Below are 20287 nucleotides of genomic sequence, written 5' to 3'. Positions count from 1 at the left end.
GCGTGAGAGTCCTGCGCATGCGCGGTTCTCTAATATTGAACCCATAATCGACATTAATGGCCTCAATTCACTAAGATCATGCTAGAGAGAATAAGGTAAGAAAAAACTTATCACTATGCATCGATCTTGCCTTAAGTTTTAAGTCTTAAGTGTTAAGTCTTAAGTTTTAAGTTTTTAAGTTTTAAGTTAAGTAGAGATAAGTTTTCACAGAGAGAGTGGTATCTTATCTCTTCAGTCCTTAAAGAGAAACTCCAACCAAGAATTGAACTTTATCCCAATCAGTAGCTGATACCCCCTTTTACATGAGAAATCTATTCCTTATTACAAACAGACCATCAGGGGGCACTGTATGACTGATATTGTGGTGAAACCCCTCCCACAAGAAACTCTGAGGACCGTGGTACTCTTGGCAGTTTCCTGTCTGTGAACCTTGTTGCATTGTGGGAAATAGCTGTTTACAGCTGTTTCCAACTGTCAAAAAAGCATGCAGCAGCTACATCACCTGCCAACAGTAAAAATGTCACCATGTAATAAATGTCAGAATGTAAATCAGGGATTTAAAAGATTATACAATGTGCAAACACTGACTAACTGTAATGCTGGGGGGGGGGCATACTTTCTGACCACCCAGCACAACTAGGCTAAGAGCAGGATAATGGAAGAGGCCACACAGGCTGCCCAGAGCAACTGCAGCTCTTAGATTCCTATAATACGCAATGGCAGTGCAGTGCGATGTTGCACTACTTTTGCGATAGCAAACATTCAGACAGATACAAGACAGACTGGAGTGAGGTAGCCAATAGCAATCGCAGCAATGGCTACCTCCCAAGGACAGGACTGTAACGAAGCAGCCAATCGCGACCGCAGCAATAGCTTACTTCGTAAGGACAGGACTGGAAGGATTCGCCGCTCCTACGCAGGAGATTGGCGCAACCCACAAGGCAGAGTACAAGAGCACAGATAAATCACACAAGAGTATCACAAATAATTTACAATTACAGCTATCAATGTGAAACAATAATCCGCAAACGCAATAAGGAAAATAACAAACTTGCTAGAATGCGTATATATTGGCAATGAACCAATATATGATGATAGACTAGCAAAATAACAAACGCTGACTAGAATATGTATATATTGGCGATGAACCAATATATAACATAAATCAGGAACACTAGCTAAATCTGGAGCAATACAGCAAACTGAGCTAGGCAATACAATACTACAATTCTCTACACTAGAAGGACAGGCTCAGACTGAGCCACCGAACCACCGATGGTCCCATTAGTGGGCCTCGACTGCCCCGCCTCCTGGGGGCCCCAGAGCTAAGAGGGAGGGGGGCACAGCTTGGAAGAGGTGAAATTGGGCACAGAGCGGCGGGAAGGGGGGGAAGCCTCACCCCCCTCCCTCACCTAGGGCCCCCCTTCCGCGCAACCCCTCCTCCAGAAGTGCAGCCAGCAGCGAGCGGAGAATAGCTACCGAGCTTCAGATGATGCTAGCTCCGCTCCGCATGCCGCTTCTGCCCTGCTGGTCTCTGACTCCTACAGTGATGCTGTCCAATCACGCTCTCGCAGTACTTCCTGCGAGAGCGTGATTGGACAGTGTCACTACAGGAGACAGAGACCAGCAGGGCAGCAGCGGCATGCGTAGCGGAGCGGAGCTAGCATCATCTGAAGCTCGGTGAGCTATTCTCCGCTCGCTGCTGGCTGCACTTCTGGGGGAGGGGGGTGCGCGGAAGGGGTGGGCCCTAGGTGAGGGAGGGGGGGAGGCTTCCCCGCTTATCTGTGCCCGCTAACCCACCTTCCAAGTTGGGGGGTCACTTGCATTTTGTGGGGGTATCTGCCACCAACCTGATTGCATTGTGTGGGGGTATCTGCCACCAACCTGATTGAATTGTGTGGGGGTATCTGCAGCCAACCTGATTGCATTTTGTGGGGGTATCTGCAGCCAACCTGATTGCATTTTGTGGGGGTATCTGCAGCCAACCTGATTGCATTTTGTGGGGGTATCTGCAGCCAAACTGTTTGCATTTTGTGGGGTTATCTGCTGCAGCCAACCTGATTGCATTTAGTGGGGGTATCTGCAGCCAACCTGATTGCATTTTGTGGGGGTATCTGCCACCAACCTGATTGCATTGTGTGGGGGTATCTGCAGCCAACCTAATTGCATTTTGTGGGGGTATCTGCAGCCAACCTGATTGCATTTTGTGGGGTTATCTGCTGCTATTTGACTACTTTATGAATTATCATGAGGCATGTAACTACTTGAATATTTAATCTAAAATGTATCTGGTCAGACCTAATCTCTGTGAATAACACCGCTACTTATTTTGTGTTTTGTATTTTTTTTTTTAAGTCTGCCTATGACTCATCATGACCACACCGATGTTCCAGTGCGTGGTGACACCCATTTAGTTTCGCTGCGGCGCGCTGCACGCGCCGTATTTAGACATATCCCTATTGGAGACTGTCCTCAGAATTGCTCAAAATCTATTCCCTACCATAAAGTCATGCAAAATTTCTAGAGTACATGTGTATGTGAGCCCAAAATGGAGGGGGGGGGGGGGGGTAGGAGGAGGAGAGGGGGCGGGCCCCAGGCTGAAACTTCCTTGGTGGGCCCTTGGTGTCCCAGTCTGACCCTGAGTACGTATATATGTCCCTGTGGGAAATATATAGCGTAACTCCACAAGAAACTGAACTACAAAGTAGCAATACATGGAACTATAATTCACAATGTTCAGAGACCCAGTAACAGCCTAGTGTGAGCTGAAACTATGATGGGCGGAGCACGCTTGCAGGAAGCAAACCTTTATACTGAAGTCATCCAATGAGAGCAGAGATGCAAATCTCCACACAGGTGAATGGTAATCAGTCACAAGCAGGCTGGCTTGATTACCATTCCCTAGCTGACAGACTTTCACAGGCAATGCATGCAGAACTATGCTAGCAACTGCATGTAAATAAATCAGAACTGCTTGGCTGCAGTACCTCTGCAGCCAGAAGTACATGCTGCAGAAGCGACCATGACACTAACTCATTTATACATAATTATTGTAAAAATGAAGCACTTTTTTATTACATTATTTTCACTGGAGTTCCTCTTTAATTTACCTCCTCCGTAGTTATTTTTATACCCAGTTAATTAACAGCCTGTCTTTAACTTTCGAATTCTGGAGTTACTTTAAGGATTGAAGAGTTAACTTTAATGGCTGATCTGGCCATTCTGTCTTGTTCTGATACAGTCTGGGAAATTCCCGAGACTTTCTTCAGTCATGATTTGTTATTCTTCATTGTGTGATGCAAAGAATCCAGAAGTAGGAGGTGTAATGCAATCAGATGCTCTGGTGCTGATCACATTATGCCGTACAGTCTTCATTCCTCACTGGATGAAGTAAACATTGCTCAAAGCAACTCTGCAGATTGCAGCAAAGAAATCAAAAGCCGGTTTTACAGTTGATGGTAATATTGCTCCTTTAATTGCTATTCAACTATTTAATGTTGTTCACATTTTTAAAACCAGTTTAAGAAAAAAACGATCCTATCAGGTAAGATTTATTTGTCTGAGTTTATCTGTATGACAGCAGAGATGGTTTAAAGGAGTTCTTTCGCGAAAAATGTAGGCAGTTAAACAATGTGACAGATGACAGGTTTTGGGCCAGTCCATCTTTTTAAGGGGGATTCTCAGGGATTTCTTTGTGTTCAACAGCATTTCCTGAACAACAGTTGCAAAATTTAACTGACATAATAGTGTGCAAGTGATTAGGGAGGCTGGCTGGTATCTTGCTATTTTGGCAGTTAAACTGTTGTTCAGGAAATGCTGTTGAAAACAAAGTAAGCCCTGAGAATCCCCCTTAAAAAGATGGACTGGCCCAAAACCTGTCATCTGTCACATTTTTTAACTGCCTACTTTTTTCGCGAAAGAACCCCTTTAAGGTGAAATGGAGACCTAGGCAAGAAAAAGAACCAGAAGTAATTAATCCTCCGAACTTTCCTGCAGAGGTCCTGCACCCACACTGTTACTAAGCGATCCTCCAGTCCCCCGTGCAGTGATCCTCTCCTGGCCGGCTGACTGGTGAGTCGACAGCAACTGTGCATGCGCGGCCGCATGCATCCTCGATCATGCTCCCATCACCAGGAGTGTTCTGCGCATGCGCAGTAGAGACTTTTTGTCTGTGCATGCTCAGAGTGCGCCTGTCGATAGGAGCTCAATAAGGAGGCGTGGACCAGGGTCGCGCATCCAGATGATAGAGGGCCGCTGCGGAGGACCAGAGGATTGCTTTGTGACGGCACGGGAACAGGACGTCTGCAGAGGGCTGGTAGAAGCCCAAGGTAAGTTAAACCCGAAAAAGTTTAGGTTCACTTTAAACATGTATATTCATTGAATTATGCACAGCCACAAGATAAGTTAACATTTATGATTGCCATGTAAATATTTTACTTAATAATGAGATGTAGTGGTGGTGGTGAATACAGCGCATATTAAATGCTATAATCACTGTCCATTACTTTTCATTGATTTATTTGTGGTTACCACTTAACTAAGGCTCTGCAGAGGTTACTTTTAACAATTTTAGAACAATTAAGTACTTTGCATTAGTTAACAGTTTGGTTGCTGTGCATCTAATTATTTACAGTCTGATAGGAGATTCCGTCACACAACTCTGCTCCACTGAACAATCCCTTAGGCCATAATACTCTTTTACTAACTGAATTGTTAGGATTGTGGGGCTTTATTACTACCTCTACTCTTCGAGAAATAAATGGTACATTATTATCTTGGCCTTATGTAAGAAATATTTTAGAAATGCCACTTGCTAGACTGCTGTGCTCCTCCTTTTCTGAACACGAAAAAAGTGTGAAGATCTGGTGGTTAGATTATATTTGGTGCATGCTTTTTGCAGTTATGTGACTCAGACACAACTGTAGCCATAAGTTCAGCATCGGACAACAACAAGCAAATGGCTATTTTCTTATTTTGAAGGAAATATAGTTGGCAGTACCCACATTCCCTGCACTTCAGAGTTCCTTTAATGCAATACCTCATATGATAATATTGCTGAGCAACTGGGCCGGCTCTTTTATGAGGCAAACTGGGCAATTGTCCAAGGCCTCCAAGCTGACCGCTGTCTCCCCTTATTTATTGTGGTCCCTGGGGCTCCTGCAGAATGTTTAGCAGCTGCACTCCTCCATCAGGCTGCGCACTCTTATCTTCATCCCCGCTGGACTCCTCAGTGGCCCGGCGGCGTATTATTGTATAGGAACATGCCACTGGCACTGAGCCATGGAACCGAGGCACCCTTGCAAGGACAAAGATGGCAGCACGCGGACTGAAAGAAGAGTGCGCCAGCCGGACAGATGAGTTCACTCAACTGCTAAAAACTCTGCATGGGGCCACAGGGACCACCATAATAAACTTGAAGGGGGACTTGGGGGGGGGGGGGGCGGCAGATGGTTTTGGAGCCCTGTGGGGTATTTATCCAAAATGAAAGGGGTCCCTAATGCCGTAAATGGGGAGTGGTTGGAGGGAGGTGTCAGGGGTACCATGTTAATTTTGCCCATTGTAGCTAGAGCCGGCCCTGCTGAGCACATGGCTACCAAACTCTCCTTATAAACCATTACCAATTGCAACAGACCCATGATAGAAGAGCTATATTTGCAAACATGAGATAGGGTAACTGTTCTATACTTCCATATAATAGCGAGCATCTCCTGCAAGAGGCCATAGATACTCTTGCTGTGCTTCCTTTCCAGCTCACTACTATTCCTACATGCAAGTGCAGTTCCCCTGTAATGTGTCAGATGTAAAAGGCCCTGAAAGTGAAGAAAAATTACATTGAACAGTGCTAGACAAGCGATTACTGTGAAAAGGGTAAAATTCCTTTTTTTCATAACATTCACTCGCAGCATTCATTCCTTCTCTGCAATGTCCTGTTACTTCAGTCAGATCATAGAGAAGCTGAATGTAAGCTGACAACTATCAAGAGTGAATACTGCACTTTAGCTTTTTTGCTTTCCTAATGAAATCCGACACTTCTCTGTCATACTTTTGGGTTGCTTGTTTTCCTGGGACTGCAAAAAGCTATGTCAGATAGAGTTTACCATTCTCTACTTAAACCTCATGGGTCTGACTGTTACATGTTTCTTCTATCAGTGTTGAAGACCCCAGTTACAGCATTATTAAAGCTGGAAGCAAACAACCAGAATCCACTTACTACCTTCTTGTGGTAAGGCCTGAACTATAATTACACTATGAATACTTTAAAATCCGCAGCTACAGCTAACTGATGCCTAGCTCCTTGTCCAAGGGAACCCACTTGCACAGAGCAGACATTTTACCTGCAATGCACGATTCGGGTTATTTATGGTCTATTTGTTGTGGCCTTAGTGAACTTGACACCTCCAGCATTAAGTAAACATCTTTAAAGTGAATCTGAAGCAAAAAAACAGATACTCACCTAAGGAGAGGGAAGGCTTGTCCCGTTCCCTTCCTGGTTCACTCGTTCTACCGCAGGCTCCTCCGTATAAATGTCCCACTGTGGGAGACTTTGGAAGTCTTCGTGAGCCCGGTTACTCATGAAGACGGGCAGCTCTGTACTGCGCATGCAAGTGAATATCCAGAGCCGGCCTTTAGGGGTGGCAAGTGGGGCAATCGCCCCAGGCCCCGCGTCTGAGGAGGCCCCGCACCCTCTGCAGTGCTGGGGAGAGTGGGCATAGTTGTTAAAACTCACGTGTCTCCGATGCTCACAGCTACCATCTATTTCCTCTCCCAGCATCTGTGTATTGGTAACAGCGCCCCCTATGATGACGTGACCGCATGTCACCACAAGGGGAGCTGTTACCAATACACAGATGCTGGGAGAGGAAATAGATGGTACTGTGAGCATCGGAGACACGTGAGTTTTAACAACTATGCCCGCTCTCCCCAGCACTGCAGCCACCTTGCTGTCTAACCTGTACTGCGGGGCACCTACCTATCTAATCTATACTGCAGGGCATCCACCTATCTAATCTATACTGCGGGGGATCTACCTATATAATCTATACTGCAGGGCATCTACCTATATAATCTATACTGCAGGGCACCTACCTATATAATCTATACTACAGGCTGGCACCTATCTAATCTATACTGCAGGCACCTATCTAACCTATACTGCAGGCTGGCACCAATCTAATATATACTGCAGGCTGGCACCTATCTAACCTATACTGCAGGCTCCTATCTAACCTATACTGCAGGCTGGCACCTATCTAATCTATACTGCAGCCACCTATCTAACCTATACTGCAGGCTGGCACCTATCTAATCTATACTGCAGGCACCTATCTAATATATACTGCAGGCACCTACCTATCTAATCTATACTGCAGGCACCTATCTAACCTATACTGCAGGCTGGCACCTATCTAATCTATACTGCAGGCACCTATCTAATATATACTGCAGGCACCTACCTATCTAATCTATACTGCAGGCACCTATCTAACCTATACTGCAGACGCCTATCTATCTAATCTATACTGCAGGCACCTATCTAATCTATACTGCAGGCACCTATCTAATCTATACTGCAGCCACCTTCCTATCTAACCTATACTGCAGGCACCTACCTATCTAATCTATACTGCAGCCACCTTCCTATCTAATCTATACTGCAGGCTGGCACCTATCTAATCTATACTGCAGGCTGGCACCTATCTATCTAGTCTATACTGCAGGCACCTATCTAATCTATACTGCAGGGCATCTACCTATATAATCTATACTGCAGGGCATCTACCTATTTACTCTATACTACAGGCTGGCACCTATCTAATCTATACTGCAGGCACCTATCTAACCTATACTGCAGGCTGGCACCTATCTAATATATACTGCAGGCTGGCACCTATCTAACCTATACTGCAGGCTCCTATCTAACCTATACTGCAGGCTGGCACCTATCTAATCTATACTGCAGCCACCTATCTAACCTATACTGCAGGCTGGCACCTATCTAATCTATACTGCAGGCACCTATCTAATATATACTGCAGGCACCTACCTATCTAATCTATACTGCAGGCACCTATCTAACCTATACTGCAGACGCCTATCTATCTAATCTATACTGCAGGCACCTATCTAATCTATACTGCAGGCACCTATCTAATCTATATTGCAGGCACCTATCTAATCTATACTGCAGCCACCTTCCTATCTAACCTATACTGCAGGCACCTACCTATCTAATCTATACTGCAGCCACCTTCCTATCTAATCTATACTGCAGGCTGGCACCTATCTAATCTATACTTCAGGCTGGCACCTATCTATCTAGTCTATACTGCAGGCACCTATCTAATCTGTACTGCAGGGCGCCACCCTACCTAATCTATACTGCAGGCACCTATCTAATATATACTGCGGGGTACCTACTTAACTAATCTATACTGCAGGCACCTTCCTATCTAATCTGTACTGTAGGGCACCTACCTACCTATCTAATCTGTACTGCAGGGCACCTACCTGTCTAATCTATACTGCAGGGCACCTATCTATCTAATCTATATGGCAGGCACCTATCTAACATATACTGCGGGCTACCTACCTAACTAATCTATACTGCAGGCACCTTCCTATCTAATCTGTACTGCAGGGTACCTACCTACCTACCTATCTAATCTGTAATGCAGGGCAACTACCTGTCTAATCTATACTGCAGGCACCTATCTAATCTATACTGCAGGGCACCTACCTATCTAATCTATACTGCGGGGCACCTACCTATCTAACCTATACTGGAGGCACCTACCTATCTAACCTATACAGAGTGTGTGCTTCCACAACGTGTGTATCCACAGCATGTATCTCTAGGCCCCGCATATGACACTCGCCCCAGGCCCCGCGTACTCTAAGGCCACCTCTGTGAATATCCTTAGGGGAGTATCTGACTTTTTTTTTGTAGGTTGCTGGAGACTCCCTTTAATGGAATTTGCTCGTTTAAAGGCCAACTAACCACTAACAGCTAAAATCTATCATAATGTAGAGCTGCCAGCACTAGAGGAGCTTTCCCAGGAGCACAGCAGAATACACACATTCTAATACGAATAAATGAAAGACAGGCTGCCTAGTGGAGCAGAATGGCTGTTAGTGCACTTCCAGCGAACAGCCTCCACTGCCGACAACTCAGCATTATAACATATTTTAGCAGAAAGAATAATTTTTAGCTGGTGGGACCTGCTTTATGGTGTGCAGTTCTTGAAGAGACAGGTTTTTGGGTTCAACCTAGAAAAAGGTTTCTATAATAGCCGACAAGTGGTATAGTTATGTTGGACCTGAGTGGACTGACTTCAACAAGTCAACAAGTGATTTTCCAAATTTGAGTACTTTTGCTCTAGCTGAGAAGGTTTAAAAAAGCACCAACCAATAACAAAATAAACATTAAGGGGCCCATACACCTAACGATTTTCCCACCGATATACTGCAGATTCAATCACTGTGATCGAATCTGCTGTGAAATCGTTGCACAAACGCTGACAGAACGATCGATTTCCGTCCGAAATCAATTGTTTCCGTCTATTCAAGAGCCGTCCGTACGGAAGATTTTTCTCAATCGCCGGCAGGTCGGGAGTGCGTCGATAGCGGCGTTCAAATGCCCGACGATCGACGCAATACAGCTGCAATACATTACCTGATCCGGTCGGCGCGTATCCCCACTGTCACTGCTGCTCCGTCTCCGCGCTGGGCTCCGAGTCCAGCAGGCTTCACTTCTTCCTGTCAAGGGAGGAAGTTTAAACAGTAGGACAGAAAGAAGTGAAGCCAGCCGGAACCCGGAGCCCAGCAGAGAAGAAGACAGCGGTGACTCGCGCCGGCGGAGCAGGTAATGTATGCGGGCGAGCGTGCAGCGACAGCACCACCACAGATTGTGATCGGTTTCATGCTGAAATCGAATCACAATCTGTTTGCAGTAAAGGCAGCCATACGATTCCTCTCTGATCATATTCGATCATAGAGGGATCTATCTGTTGGTCGAATCTGATGGCAAATTGACTAGTGTATTGTCACCTTTAGACCTTTTTACTGACAAATAATAGGGAAGCTAGCCTAGTGCTTTCCCTTCTGTCAGTTTTAGGTTAGCTACATCTGATAAATACCATGAAACAGGGGCGTTTCTAGGGTCCTTGGAGATCGGTGGCACCTGTTGGCACCAGACGGGGAGGAATATGCGCTGCGGCAAAAAATGGGCGTGGTCATGCGGTGAGTGGGCGTGGCCATGGGTGGGGCCAAATGTACATGAACTTAGCAGCGGTGTAAGCTACAGATAACGGGCCTGCCCATCGAAATATTGGATGGAGCCCCCTGTCCTTTATTTAGATAATTTACAATCAGTATAGGCATAGATTAAAGATGTATACGCACATACAATTTTGATTGGTCAATCACTGACCCCCAATTTTACCACCCCCCGTGCAGTAAGTGGGCCAACAGACAATGAATTTTATGAACAGAGCTAAAATTGGCTAATCAAAATTGTATCTGTGTACCAGGCTTTACAGCTAATACTGTACATACTGAAAGTAGCAGGGATCAGCATACAATATAGCTGGTTTACAATCAGTAAAGGCACAGAGTAACACCTTACACTGTACACACTGGAGGTAAATCAGCACACAGTGCAGGCACTAGAGAACAGTGTATACTGTACATACTGTAGGCAGCAGAATTCAGCACACTGCAGCTAGCGTGCCAAAAATATGAGGATCACGTTGTGCGGTGTGCTTATCGTGCCGCACCGAAAAATGGGTGGGCCATGGACCAGAATATATTGGTTGGAACAGAACGCCGCCGAGCTAAAACCCTGTGAACAAGCACCGGCAGGTGCGAAACAATTGTCGGGAGGACGGGCTCTGTGTGTTAGGTGTCATCTGGACGGGTGAAGTAACTGATGGTGTTTCCATGTTTATGCTGCTACATTGATTTTAAACATGAAAGTGCAATAAATGCTGGCTGAAACGCCCTGGTGCCCACGTCTTTCCTCTCAAGTTTGAATAAGTTGTTGTTTACTTTGTGGAGGCACAGTGAGATAGCAGCTTGCACAGTATATGTGTATCCCCCAGTGATTGTTGGAGTGCGGGGATTTCTTTCTTCTTCCTTGTGTATGGACCAGAATATAGGTGTGGTAACGGCCGGGTGGAGACAAATTTACATGAACCTAGCAATGGTGGGACATTAGATTATGACAGTGGTGGTGAACCTTTTGGATGCCGAGTGCCCAAACTGCAACCCAAAAGTCACTTATCTATCGCAAAGTGGCAACCGCAATTTAAACTAAACACTGTACAAACGTTTTAACTCATACATGAACATTATGGAAAATCCAAGTTGAAAATAAACCGTGAAGATAAACAATTTCATCCATCCTACTCCTGAAAAATGTATTCAATTTTTTAGAACCTCCCGGTTTTAATTTCTGTTTTAAAAAGCTAAAAAAGTAGGTTTAATGCTATTGTCTCATATGATAAGGATTCAGCTTTTCCCATAGTCTCGCAGTTAGCAATCATGTGACCGCCAACAAGACAAATTCAGCAATCATGAGGCCCCCAACAAATCATGAGGCCCCCAACAAGACAAATTCAGCAATCATGAGGCCTCCAACAAATCATGAGGCCCCCAACAAGACAAATTCAGCAATCATGAGGCCCCCAATAAATCATAAGGCTCCCAAAAAGACAAATTCAGCAGTCATGAGGCACATAAATAGACAGCATTTCACATAAATAGGCAGAATGCCCCCTTAATATGGTAGCCCCCCAAGTTAGGTAGTGAGTGACAGGGACCCCCAGGTTAGCTAGTGAGTGACAGGCGCCTCCAGTTAGGTAGTGAGTGACAGGAACCCCCAGGTTAGCTAGTGAGTGACAGGCGCCTCCAGTTAGGTAGTGAGTGACAGGGACCCCGATAGTGAGTGACAGGGAGCCCCTTTAGGTAGTGAGTGAGTGCCAGGGAGCCCCTTCAGGCAGTGAGTGAGTGCCAGGGAGCCCCTTCAGGCAGTGAGTGAGTGCCAGGGAGCCCCTTCAGGCAGTGAGTGAGTGCCAGGGAGCCCTTTCAGGCAGTGAGTGAGTGCCAGGGAGCCCCTTTAGGCAGTGAGTGAGTGCCAGGGAGCCCCTTTAGGCAGTGAGTGAGTGCCAGGGAGCCCCTTTAGGCAGTGAGTGAGTGCCAGGGAGCCCCTTTAGGCAGTGAGTGAGTGCCAGGGAGCCCATTTAGGCAGTGAGTGAGTGCCAGGGAGCCCCTTCAGGCAGTGAGTGAGTGCCAGGGAGCCCCTTCAGGCAGTGAGTGAGTGACAGGGAGCCCTTTAGGCAGTGAGTGAGTGCCAGGGAGCCCCTTCAGGCAGTGAGTGAGTGCCAGGGAGCCCCTTCAGGCAGTGAGTGAGTGCCAGGGAGCAGAGCCGGGACAAGGTCCTCCAGCACCCAAGGCTGAGACACCAAAGTGCGCCCCTCCATCCCTCCCACACCACCCATCACACACTGATTGCTATTAGACTAAGAGGCGCCACAGGGCCCACAACCTCCCCAACACCTTAATATCTAATTATCTGGCTTGCAGTCACTGCCATGTATCCCCTTTTCTTATTTATTTCTGCTTCAAACACAATTAGGAATGACAGCTGAATGAATTCTGCGCCCCTATCCTACACTGCGCCCTGAGGCTGGAGCCTCTCCAGCCTATGCCTCGGCCCGGCCCTGCCAGGGAGCCCCTTCAGGCAGTGAGTGAGTGACAGGGAGGCCCTTTAGGTAGTGAGTGAGTGCCAGGGAGCCCCTTCAGGCAGTGAATGAGTGACAGGGAGCCCTTTAGGTAGTGAGTGAGTGCCAGGGAGCCCCTTCAGGCAGTGAGTGAGTGACAGGGAGCCCTTTAGGCAGTGAGTGAGTGACAGGGAGCCCCTTTAGGCAGTGAGTGAGTGACAGGGAGGCCCTTTAGGGAGTGAGTGAGTGACAGGGAGGCCCTTTAGGGAGTGAGTGAGTGACAGGGAGGCCCTTTAGGCAGTGAGTGAGTGCCAGGGAGCCCCTTTAGGGAGTGAGTGAGTGCCAGGGAGCCCCTTTAGGGAGTGAGTGCCAGGGAGCCCCTTTAGGGAGTGAGTGCCAGGGAGCCCCTTTAGGGAGTGAGTGAGTGCCAGGGAGCCCCTTCAGGCAGTGAGTGAGTGACAGGGAGCCCTTTAGGCAGTGAGTGAGTGCCAGGGAGCCCCTTCAGGCAGTGAGTGAGTGCCAGGGAGCCCCTTCAGGCAGTGAGTGAGTGCCAGGGAGCCCCTTCAGGCAGTGAGTGAGTGACAGAGAGGCCCTTTAGGTAGTGAGTGAGTGCCAGGGAGCCCCTTCAGGCAGTGAGTGAGTGACAGGAAGCCCTTTAGGCAGTGAGTGAGTGACAGGGAGCCCCTTTAGGCAGTGAGTGAGTGACAGGGAGGCCCTTTAGGGAGTGAGTGAGTGACAGGGAGGCCCTTTAGGGAGTGAGTGAGTGACAGGGAGGCCCTTTAGGGAGTGAGTGCCAGGGAGCCCCTTTAGGGAGTGAGTGAGTGCCAGGGAGCCCCTTTAGGGAGTGAGTGAGTGAGTGCCAGGGAGCCCCTTTAGGGAGTGAGTGAGTGACAGGGAGGCCCTTTAGGGAGTGAGTGAGTGCCAGGGAGCCCCTTTAGGGAGTGAGTGAGTGCCAGGGAGCCCCTTTAGGGAGTGAGTGAGTGCCAGGGAGCCCCTTTAGGGAGTGAGTGAGTGCCAGGGAGCCCCATTTAGGGAGTGAGTGAGTGCCAGGGAGCCCCTTCAGGAAGTGAGTGAGTGCCAGGGAGCCCCTTTAGGAAGTGAGTGAGTGCCAGGGAGCCCCTTTAGGGAGTGAGTGAGTGCCAGGGAGCCCCTTTAGGGAGTGAGTGCCAGGGAGTCCCTTTAGGGAGTGAGTGCCAGGGAGCCCCTTTAGGGAGTGAGTGCCAGGGAGTCCCTTTAGGGAGTGAGTGAGTGCCAAGGGGAGCCCCTTTAGGGAGTGAGTGAATGCCAGGGAGCCCCTTTAGGGAGTGAGTGAGTGCCAGGGAGCCCCTTTAGGGAGTGAGTGAGTGCCAGGGAGCCCCTTTAGGGAGTGAGTGAGTGACAGGGAGGCCCTTTAGGGAGTGAGTGAGTGCCAGGGAGCCCCTTTAGGGAGTGAGTGAGTGCCAGGGAGCCCCTTTAGGGAGTGAGTGAGTGCCAGGGAGCCCCTTTAGGGAGTGAGTGACAGGGAGGCCCCCTAGGGAGTGAGTGCCAGGGAGCCCCTTTAGGGAGTGAGTGAGTGAGTGAGTGACAGGCCCCCTCCAGCCGCTGCCGCTTCCCCCCCTTACCTCGTAGCAGACCTCAGGATCAGCGGCGACCCGACCAGTAAAAGCGGGCGCCGGACGCACCCGCTCGATATGCGGAAGTGATGTCACTTCCGCATATCAGTGCGGGCGCTGGGTCCTAGCGCCCGCACGATTGGTCGCCAGCTCGCCGCCTGATCCTGAGGTCTGAGTGACGCGGCGGCGGCTGGAGGGAGCCGCTGCCAGAGGGGGCCGGGCGGAGATCCGTGGCACCCCAGGATAGATTGGGGGCACGTGCCCCCCCAAAATAGGGCTAGCGACGCCCCTGCCATGAAATGTACACCTTCCCTGCTTATGGCATAGTAGCGATGTGTATCTTACTTATATCAGCTGCCATTACTTAAATATGGGTACATAAGTCATCTGTCACTGTCAGTTTTGAGAACGATTGAAGAAACTCTGTTACAAGCATCCATTCTCTTCTGCACTGATGTCCTTTATTTATTGACTCTGACTGTTATATTTAAGGAAAATGCATGAAAAGTCTTAGACTTCTATGCCCATAAGTTGCGGCAGGGGTGGTTATGCTCATTCGGATGTCGTGGAATTGAAATTTCGAATTTCCGATCGGAAATCGGAAGCCGAAACTCGGAAATCATATTTCTGCAGGAATAATGCATTACTGCAATTCGGTAATTTTAGCCCAATCACTGAACTCTAAACCAATGGACCACTCAGAGAATGCAGAAACAACTTGGAAGTATTTGGCCAATCAGAGAATGCAAAAAATGACAAAAAAAACACTACTTGGAAATCGGAAATCTGAACTCGAAAATCGGATTTCTGTAGAAATATTGCAATACCACAACTCGGTAATTGTAGCCCAATCACAGAACTTGGAAGCATTGGACCAATCAGAGAATGCAGAGTAAACTCGGAAGTATTTGGCCAATCAGAGAATGCAGAGTAAACTCCGAAGTATTTGGCCAATCAGAGAATGCAAAAAATGAGCCAAAAAAACACTACTTGGAAATCAGAAATCCGAATTCAGAAATAGGAAATAAATCGGAAATCTGTGAAATCGGTAATCGGCATTGGCGGAAATCGGAATTTCTGCAGAATCGGAAATCGACATTTCCAACCATCCCTAGTTTGCTCCATTATAAAAGTGGTTATATACACCTGTACCTTCATTACTTGGAACCCCAGTAGTCCAAGATGAGTGAAAACCTCTGTGCCTACCATGAAAGGGTATGTTGCTTTGCAAAGAAGAATTGCCAATCCTTTTGCAAAGCACCGATCCCCTGTGCTGACAGCCAAAGCAAGTGGGTTACTAGAGCTGAGGGGGACTCCATGCTCACAGAGTCCTTCTACACTTGTTACTAGCTCCTATAGCTGGGAGGCAGGGCTAGTATAAATTTGGGAGCGATCACTATGCTGATTATTGCTTTTAACGTAACACTATGATGTTTACATGCTTTAGACGTATGTTGATTAAAAAAAAATACAAGTTGCAGGAACAAGACAACAAAACAGTTCTATTGTGTGTTATCATTAAATGCCTGCCTGAACAGGACTTAAGCTATGCTCTGTACACACTTTCAAGTATTGTCATCTGCAGGGAACAAGACTCGATCCGTCTGGCAACAGTTTGGGGCCAACTTCTGAATAGACGCATTGCTAGGCCCAGGCTAGCAATGCGTCTGTTACTATAAAGGTGGAACGACCCACACCACACAATGCAGCTGGAGATGGAGGGGAAGGGTTAGTGGAAGAGCAATGCGCTTGGGGGTTGTCCGGGTGCATCCATATCTTCAGTCTTTAAGCCAGATATACAGTATGAGACAGTTGAAAAGTTGTTTTGAATTCTCTGGTAATATAGGGGTGTATGCAAGAAATTACTTTAAGCAGAATGAAGTGTGTAAAGTTTTACTGCACAATGACTAAAGTTTAATGTATGGCATGTATTGCAATCTGCTCTTCTCATTGTGAGGTAAAACTTTGTGCATGTAATTCTTCATAATTTTGTTTATTGCATACACCTAATAGAAAGAGATAACCTATATGTGAAAAGTGATTATGTGTTGATGTATGTGCATAACTAAGTGATACAATCTTAACTCATAGATGTAACATGTAAGTCAAACTTGAAATAAAGTTTGCAAAGTCTTAAAGAGAACCAGAGATGAAGCACCCTCATGTATTTTACTACATTTATCAGAGGGAACATGACAGTAAACACCTACCCTGCTTTTAGTTTCATTCTTATCTGCTTAATTGGTCTGTGTTCAGTTGTGATAAGAATCCCTGACTGAGCCTTCAGTCTAGGTTTGACCTGGAAACATTATAGCTGAGTCACTCTTCTGTGGAGTCTTTGCAAGCCAAAGTCTGCCCCCTCCTGGCTGAGCTTTGCTGCTTTGCATACTGAGAGCTCTGATGACATGGGAGGGGCTGCTTCTGCTGAGAGAGAAGCTCTGAAACAGACAAGTGTGGCTGCAATATGATCTGTGTGCTCTGTGTGCACTCTGCATAGATAATGATGATGACTGCAGTTTCATTCCTATGAGAGCTGCACATCATACCAAAATGAAAGCACACAGATGAAAGGCTGCAGCAAGCCTAGACAGCACATCCAGAACAACTCATAACCCGGAAGCAGAAGGGATATGAGCTGGCGGTCATATTGGATTTTTCCTGGAGCAATAATGGATAAAAAATACTAAAAAAAGGCACACCAGAGTGGTGAAATTATCAGGTAAAGCATTTATTCTTTACAAGCTATAGACTGATATGTTTATTTTGTGTGATCTCTAGTTCCCTTTAAGGTGGCCTCACACTATACAATGTTTTAAATATCTGTTCAAATCAAGAATAGCAATCATTTTTTTCTGACTGATTGTAACAATTTAAAAATCTGACCAATGTACTACACACCTATGTTAAATGACCCCCAATCATGAATAAAATAATTGAAAGCTCAGAAAAAATTGATTGGATTTGTACATCAAGTAATTGACAATCCATCACACACACCATACAATTCTTGATGACGTCGGTCTGAAATTTCCAACATGTCCAATCTCCAAAAATTGAAAAATAAAACAGGAAATTTGATCAGATATTTTTTTGGGACAACTGATCAAAATTATCAGATTGGTGAAAAATTGCATCTTTTAATTGTATGGTGTGTGACTACCTTTGAAATGTCAGTTAAAAAAAGCTTAACATGCAGTAAAGAGGTTAACTGCATAAGAGCCCACATGTCTAAAATAGTATAATTCTCAAGCTAAAACAAGCAACGCAGTAATTACATTTTGATATATTAAATGAATGGATTACATGACTCATTTTGTATTGAGCAACATGCATGTAAACAAGATAAAATGTAAAGTTTGTAATCATTTGAAAAATACTAGATACATTTCACAGATGGCTTATGTGAAGTATCACACCATGAACTTTATAGATAACTACTCACACCTCCTTGCAGACTCGTGGGTGAGCTCCAGTCGATAAATTGACAGGCGATTGACTCCACCACACATGTTGTTCTTCTCCCCCTTACACTCCATATTACATTCTGACTCACTGACGTTTAAGGCTTTAATTTTGTGTCCACAGTAGCATTCTGCTCCAAATTCAAGTCCAGCATACATGTATCCCCTGTACAGGAATAACAAATACGTGAATACTAGATGTGGATATTCTTACTGCAGCACAACATGCACATCATAAAACAGATACCAGTCATTCCCTGCTTGCTACATAACACTGTATAGCTGTTCATTTAAAACAATTGAGGATGAATATATACAGTAGAGTCCCGGTTATCCGGAACTCAACTAAACCAGCAATCTCAATTCTCAACCAACCAACACAAATCACTGGCAGTACTCACAGTGGTGAAGGCCAACTTCTAGGACTGTTTGTGGAATCCATGGCTCCCCCAAAGTTAATATATTTTTAATAACTAGGTTTAAACATTTAATAGTCCATTGTATATAGAGTGGTGTACAGTACTATTACTGTATTAGCTCACAATCAGAACCAGAAACTTTTATTTTGCCAAACACGACTGGGTTGTGCCCGGAATTGGGTTTGGTAAGTACAGGGCTAGTGTGGAACAGGACATACAATACAAATATAAATACAAATACAGCAATTTAACCTCCTTAATGGTACATTTATGAAAACTGAATTATCTCTAGACTTTTTGAATTACTGACTTACGTACCAATCACCTTATAAATAGTGGGAAGAAGTCACTTGTCAGCCATACCACAATATATGTAGGGCACTGTTACTGGTAAAAGTGCTGCCAGCAATACACCCACCTCCCAAATTAAAGGGAACCAGAGAGGACGAAGAAAAGCTTGTATACATACCTGGGGCTTCCTCCAGCCCCATACGCCTGGATCGCTCCCACGCCGCCGTCCTCCACTTGCTGGAACCGCCGGTACCGGGTCCCGTCATTGCCGCGAGTCGGCAAGTCGGCCGGCGGACGCGGCCAATTCTCCGCATCACAGGGGGCTCCCTCCATACAGGTACGCGTGCGGCTGCCTACTGCGCAGCCGCATGCGTACGGGTATGGAGGGAGCCCCTGTGATGCGGACAATTGGCCGCGTCCGCCGGAAATGACAGGCCCGGTACCGGCGGATCCAGGAAGTGGAGGATGGCGGCGTGGGAGCGATTCAGGCTTATGGGGCTGGAGGAAGCCCCTGGTATGTATACAATCTTTTTTCTATTTCAACGTAGCATTCCTCTCTGGTTCCCTTTAATAATAACCTTTAACTGTCATTTAAAAATATGTTTTGTCTTCTCAAAATGTAAAAAATAAATACAAATATACTTTTCATCTAAAAATGTTGCTTTTGTGTTCTCATATATTTACTTTTATTTCTGCCTGGCATACAGATCCATCCACCCCACCATACCTCCCCTTTTGGACATCTTAGATCTCATCCAGAAATACTCCCCAACCTGCTCTGTCCACTCCTCCAACACTCTATAGACGTCCACCCCTTACATCACTCACTCAATCACTAGGCTCCTGGATTTCTATAGGGCAGCCCCTACTTTATGGCACTCGCTCCCACATCAAGTTTGCCTCCCTTATGTGTCCCTCCCTTTCCCCAACTTTTATATTGTAAACCTATTTGGCAGGGCCCTCCTCACCATGCGCTCTTCTCCACCCCCATATGGACTCAGTGACTTCTTTGCTGTATTTATCCCTATGCAACCATTATTTAATGCTGTAATGTCCCTGTGTAGCATTGTTTGATGTTGTAATGTGTCCCCTATCTATCAGGACAGATCTCCGTAATATGTTAGCATTTTATAAATTCAGTAAATGAATGTTGATAATAATGTATGTGGTTAAATATTTGTTAAAAATAGAAGTACTATCTATTCTAAAAATCTGTATGTGAGTTCTACTATTTAAGAGCTAAGATTTGAGAAAGTATCACTCCACTATCAGAAAAAAAAGTGTAGTAGTGAGACCTCTACAATAAGTACTGATGATTTGTTTTCCTTTATTTAAACTGAGGCATTTCCAGTGATCCCAATACTTATTGGGTGGCAATATCAGATTACACCATAAGTCCCCGATTTTAATATTGGGATAACAGTACATTTTGGGGGCGGGGTATTTTTTCTGTGATGGGGTTTTAACAAATGTATTGCAAGGTTGAATTCTAAAACATTATCTGACTATGAGAATCCCAGGGAAGCTCAGGATGAATCACTAACCTTGAAATGTTATTTTTATTAAATGGAAGACAAAACAGTATGGTGTACTTCTCAATACCCTACCTAACCACTGTGTCCATCACTCACCTGTTGCTAAACTAGTATCCCAGCTGTGCATCCCCAATTTCATATTTTGATAATAATATCAGCCGGGACTTCAGCTATTATCTGAGACTTGGGCAGCTACACCTTTTGCAGAGCACTTAAATGCCTAAAGTTAGTCATACAACCAGGGCCGGATTTGTACTCTTTACCGCCCTA

The 20287-nt window shown here is 45.9% G+C and overlaps 1 protein-coding gene across 5 annotated transcripts in view; it reads right to left on the bottom strand.

Annotated features, from left to right (window-relative positions):
• Positions 1-20287, bottom strand: part of WSCD2 (WSC domain containing 2) — a 493571-nt gene that overhangs the window by 150755 nt on the left and 322529 nt on the right. For all 5 annotated transcript variants that reach the window (XM_068245946.1, XM_068245937.1, XM_068245973.1 and 2 more), the window contains one exon: positions 17754-17938. In XM_068245946.1, the coding sequence (XP_068102047.1) occupies positions 17754-17938 (185 nt within the window). The remainder of the gene's footprint in view (positions 1-17753; positions 17939-20287) is intronic.

This window comes from Hyperolius riggenbachi, chromosome 1 (assembly GCF_040937935.1).
Source record: "Hyperolius riggenbachi isolate aHypRig1 chromosome 1, aHypRig1.pri, whole genome shotgun sequence".
In the NCBI taxonomy this organism is placed as follows: Eukaryota; Metazoa; Chordata; class Amphibia; order Anura; family Hyperoliidae; genus Hyperolius; species Hyperolius riggenbachi.
Note: the sequence above shows the minus strand (reverse complement) of the source record. Positions and strands in the feature narration are given on the sequence as shown.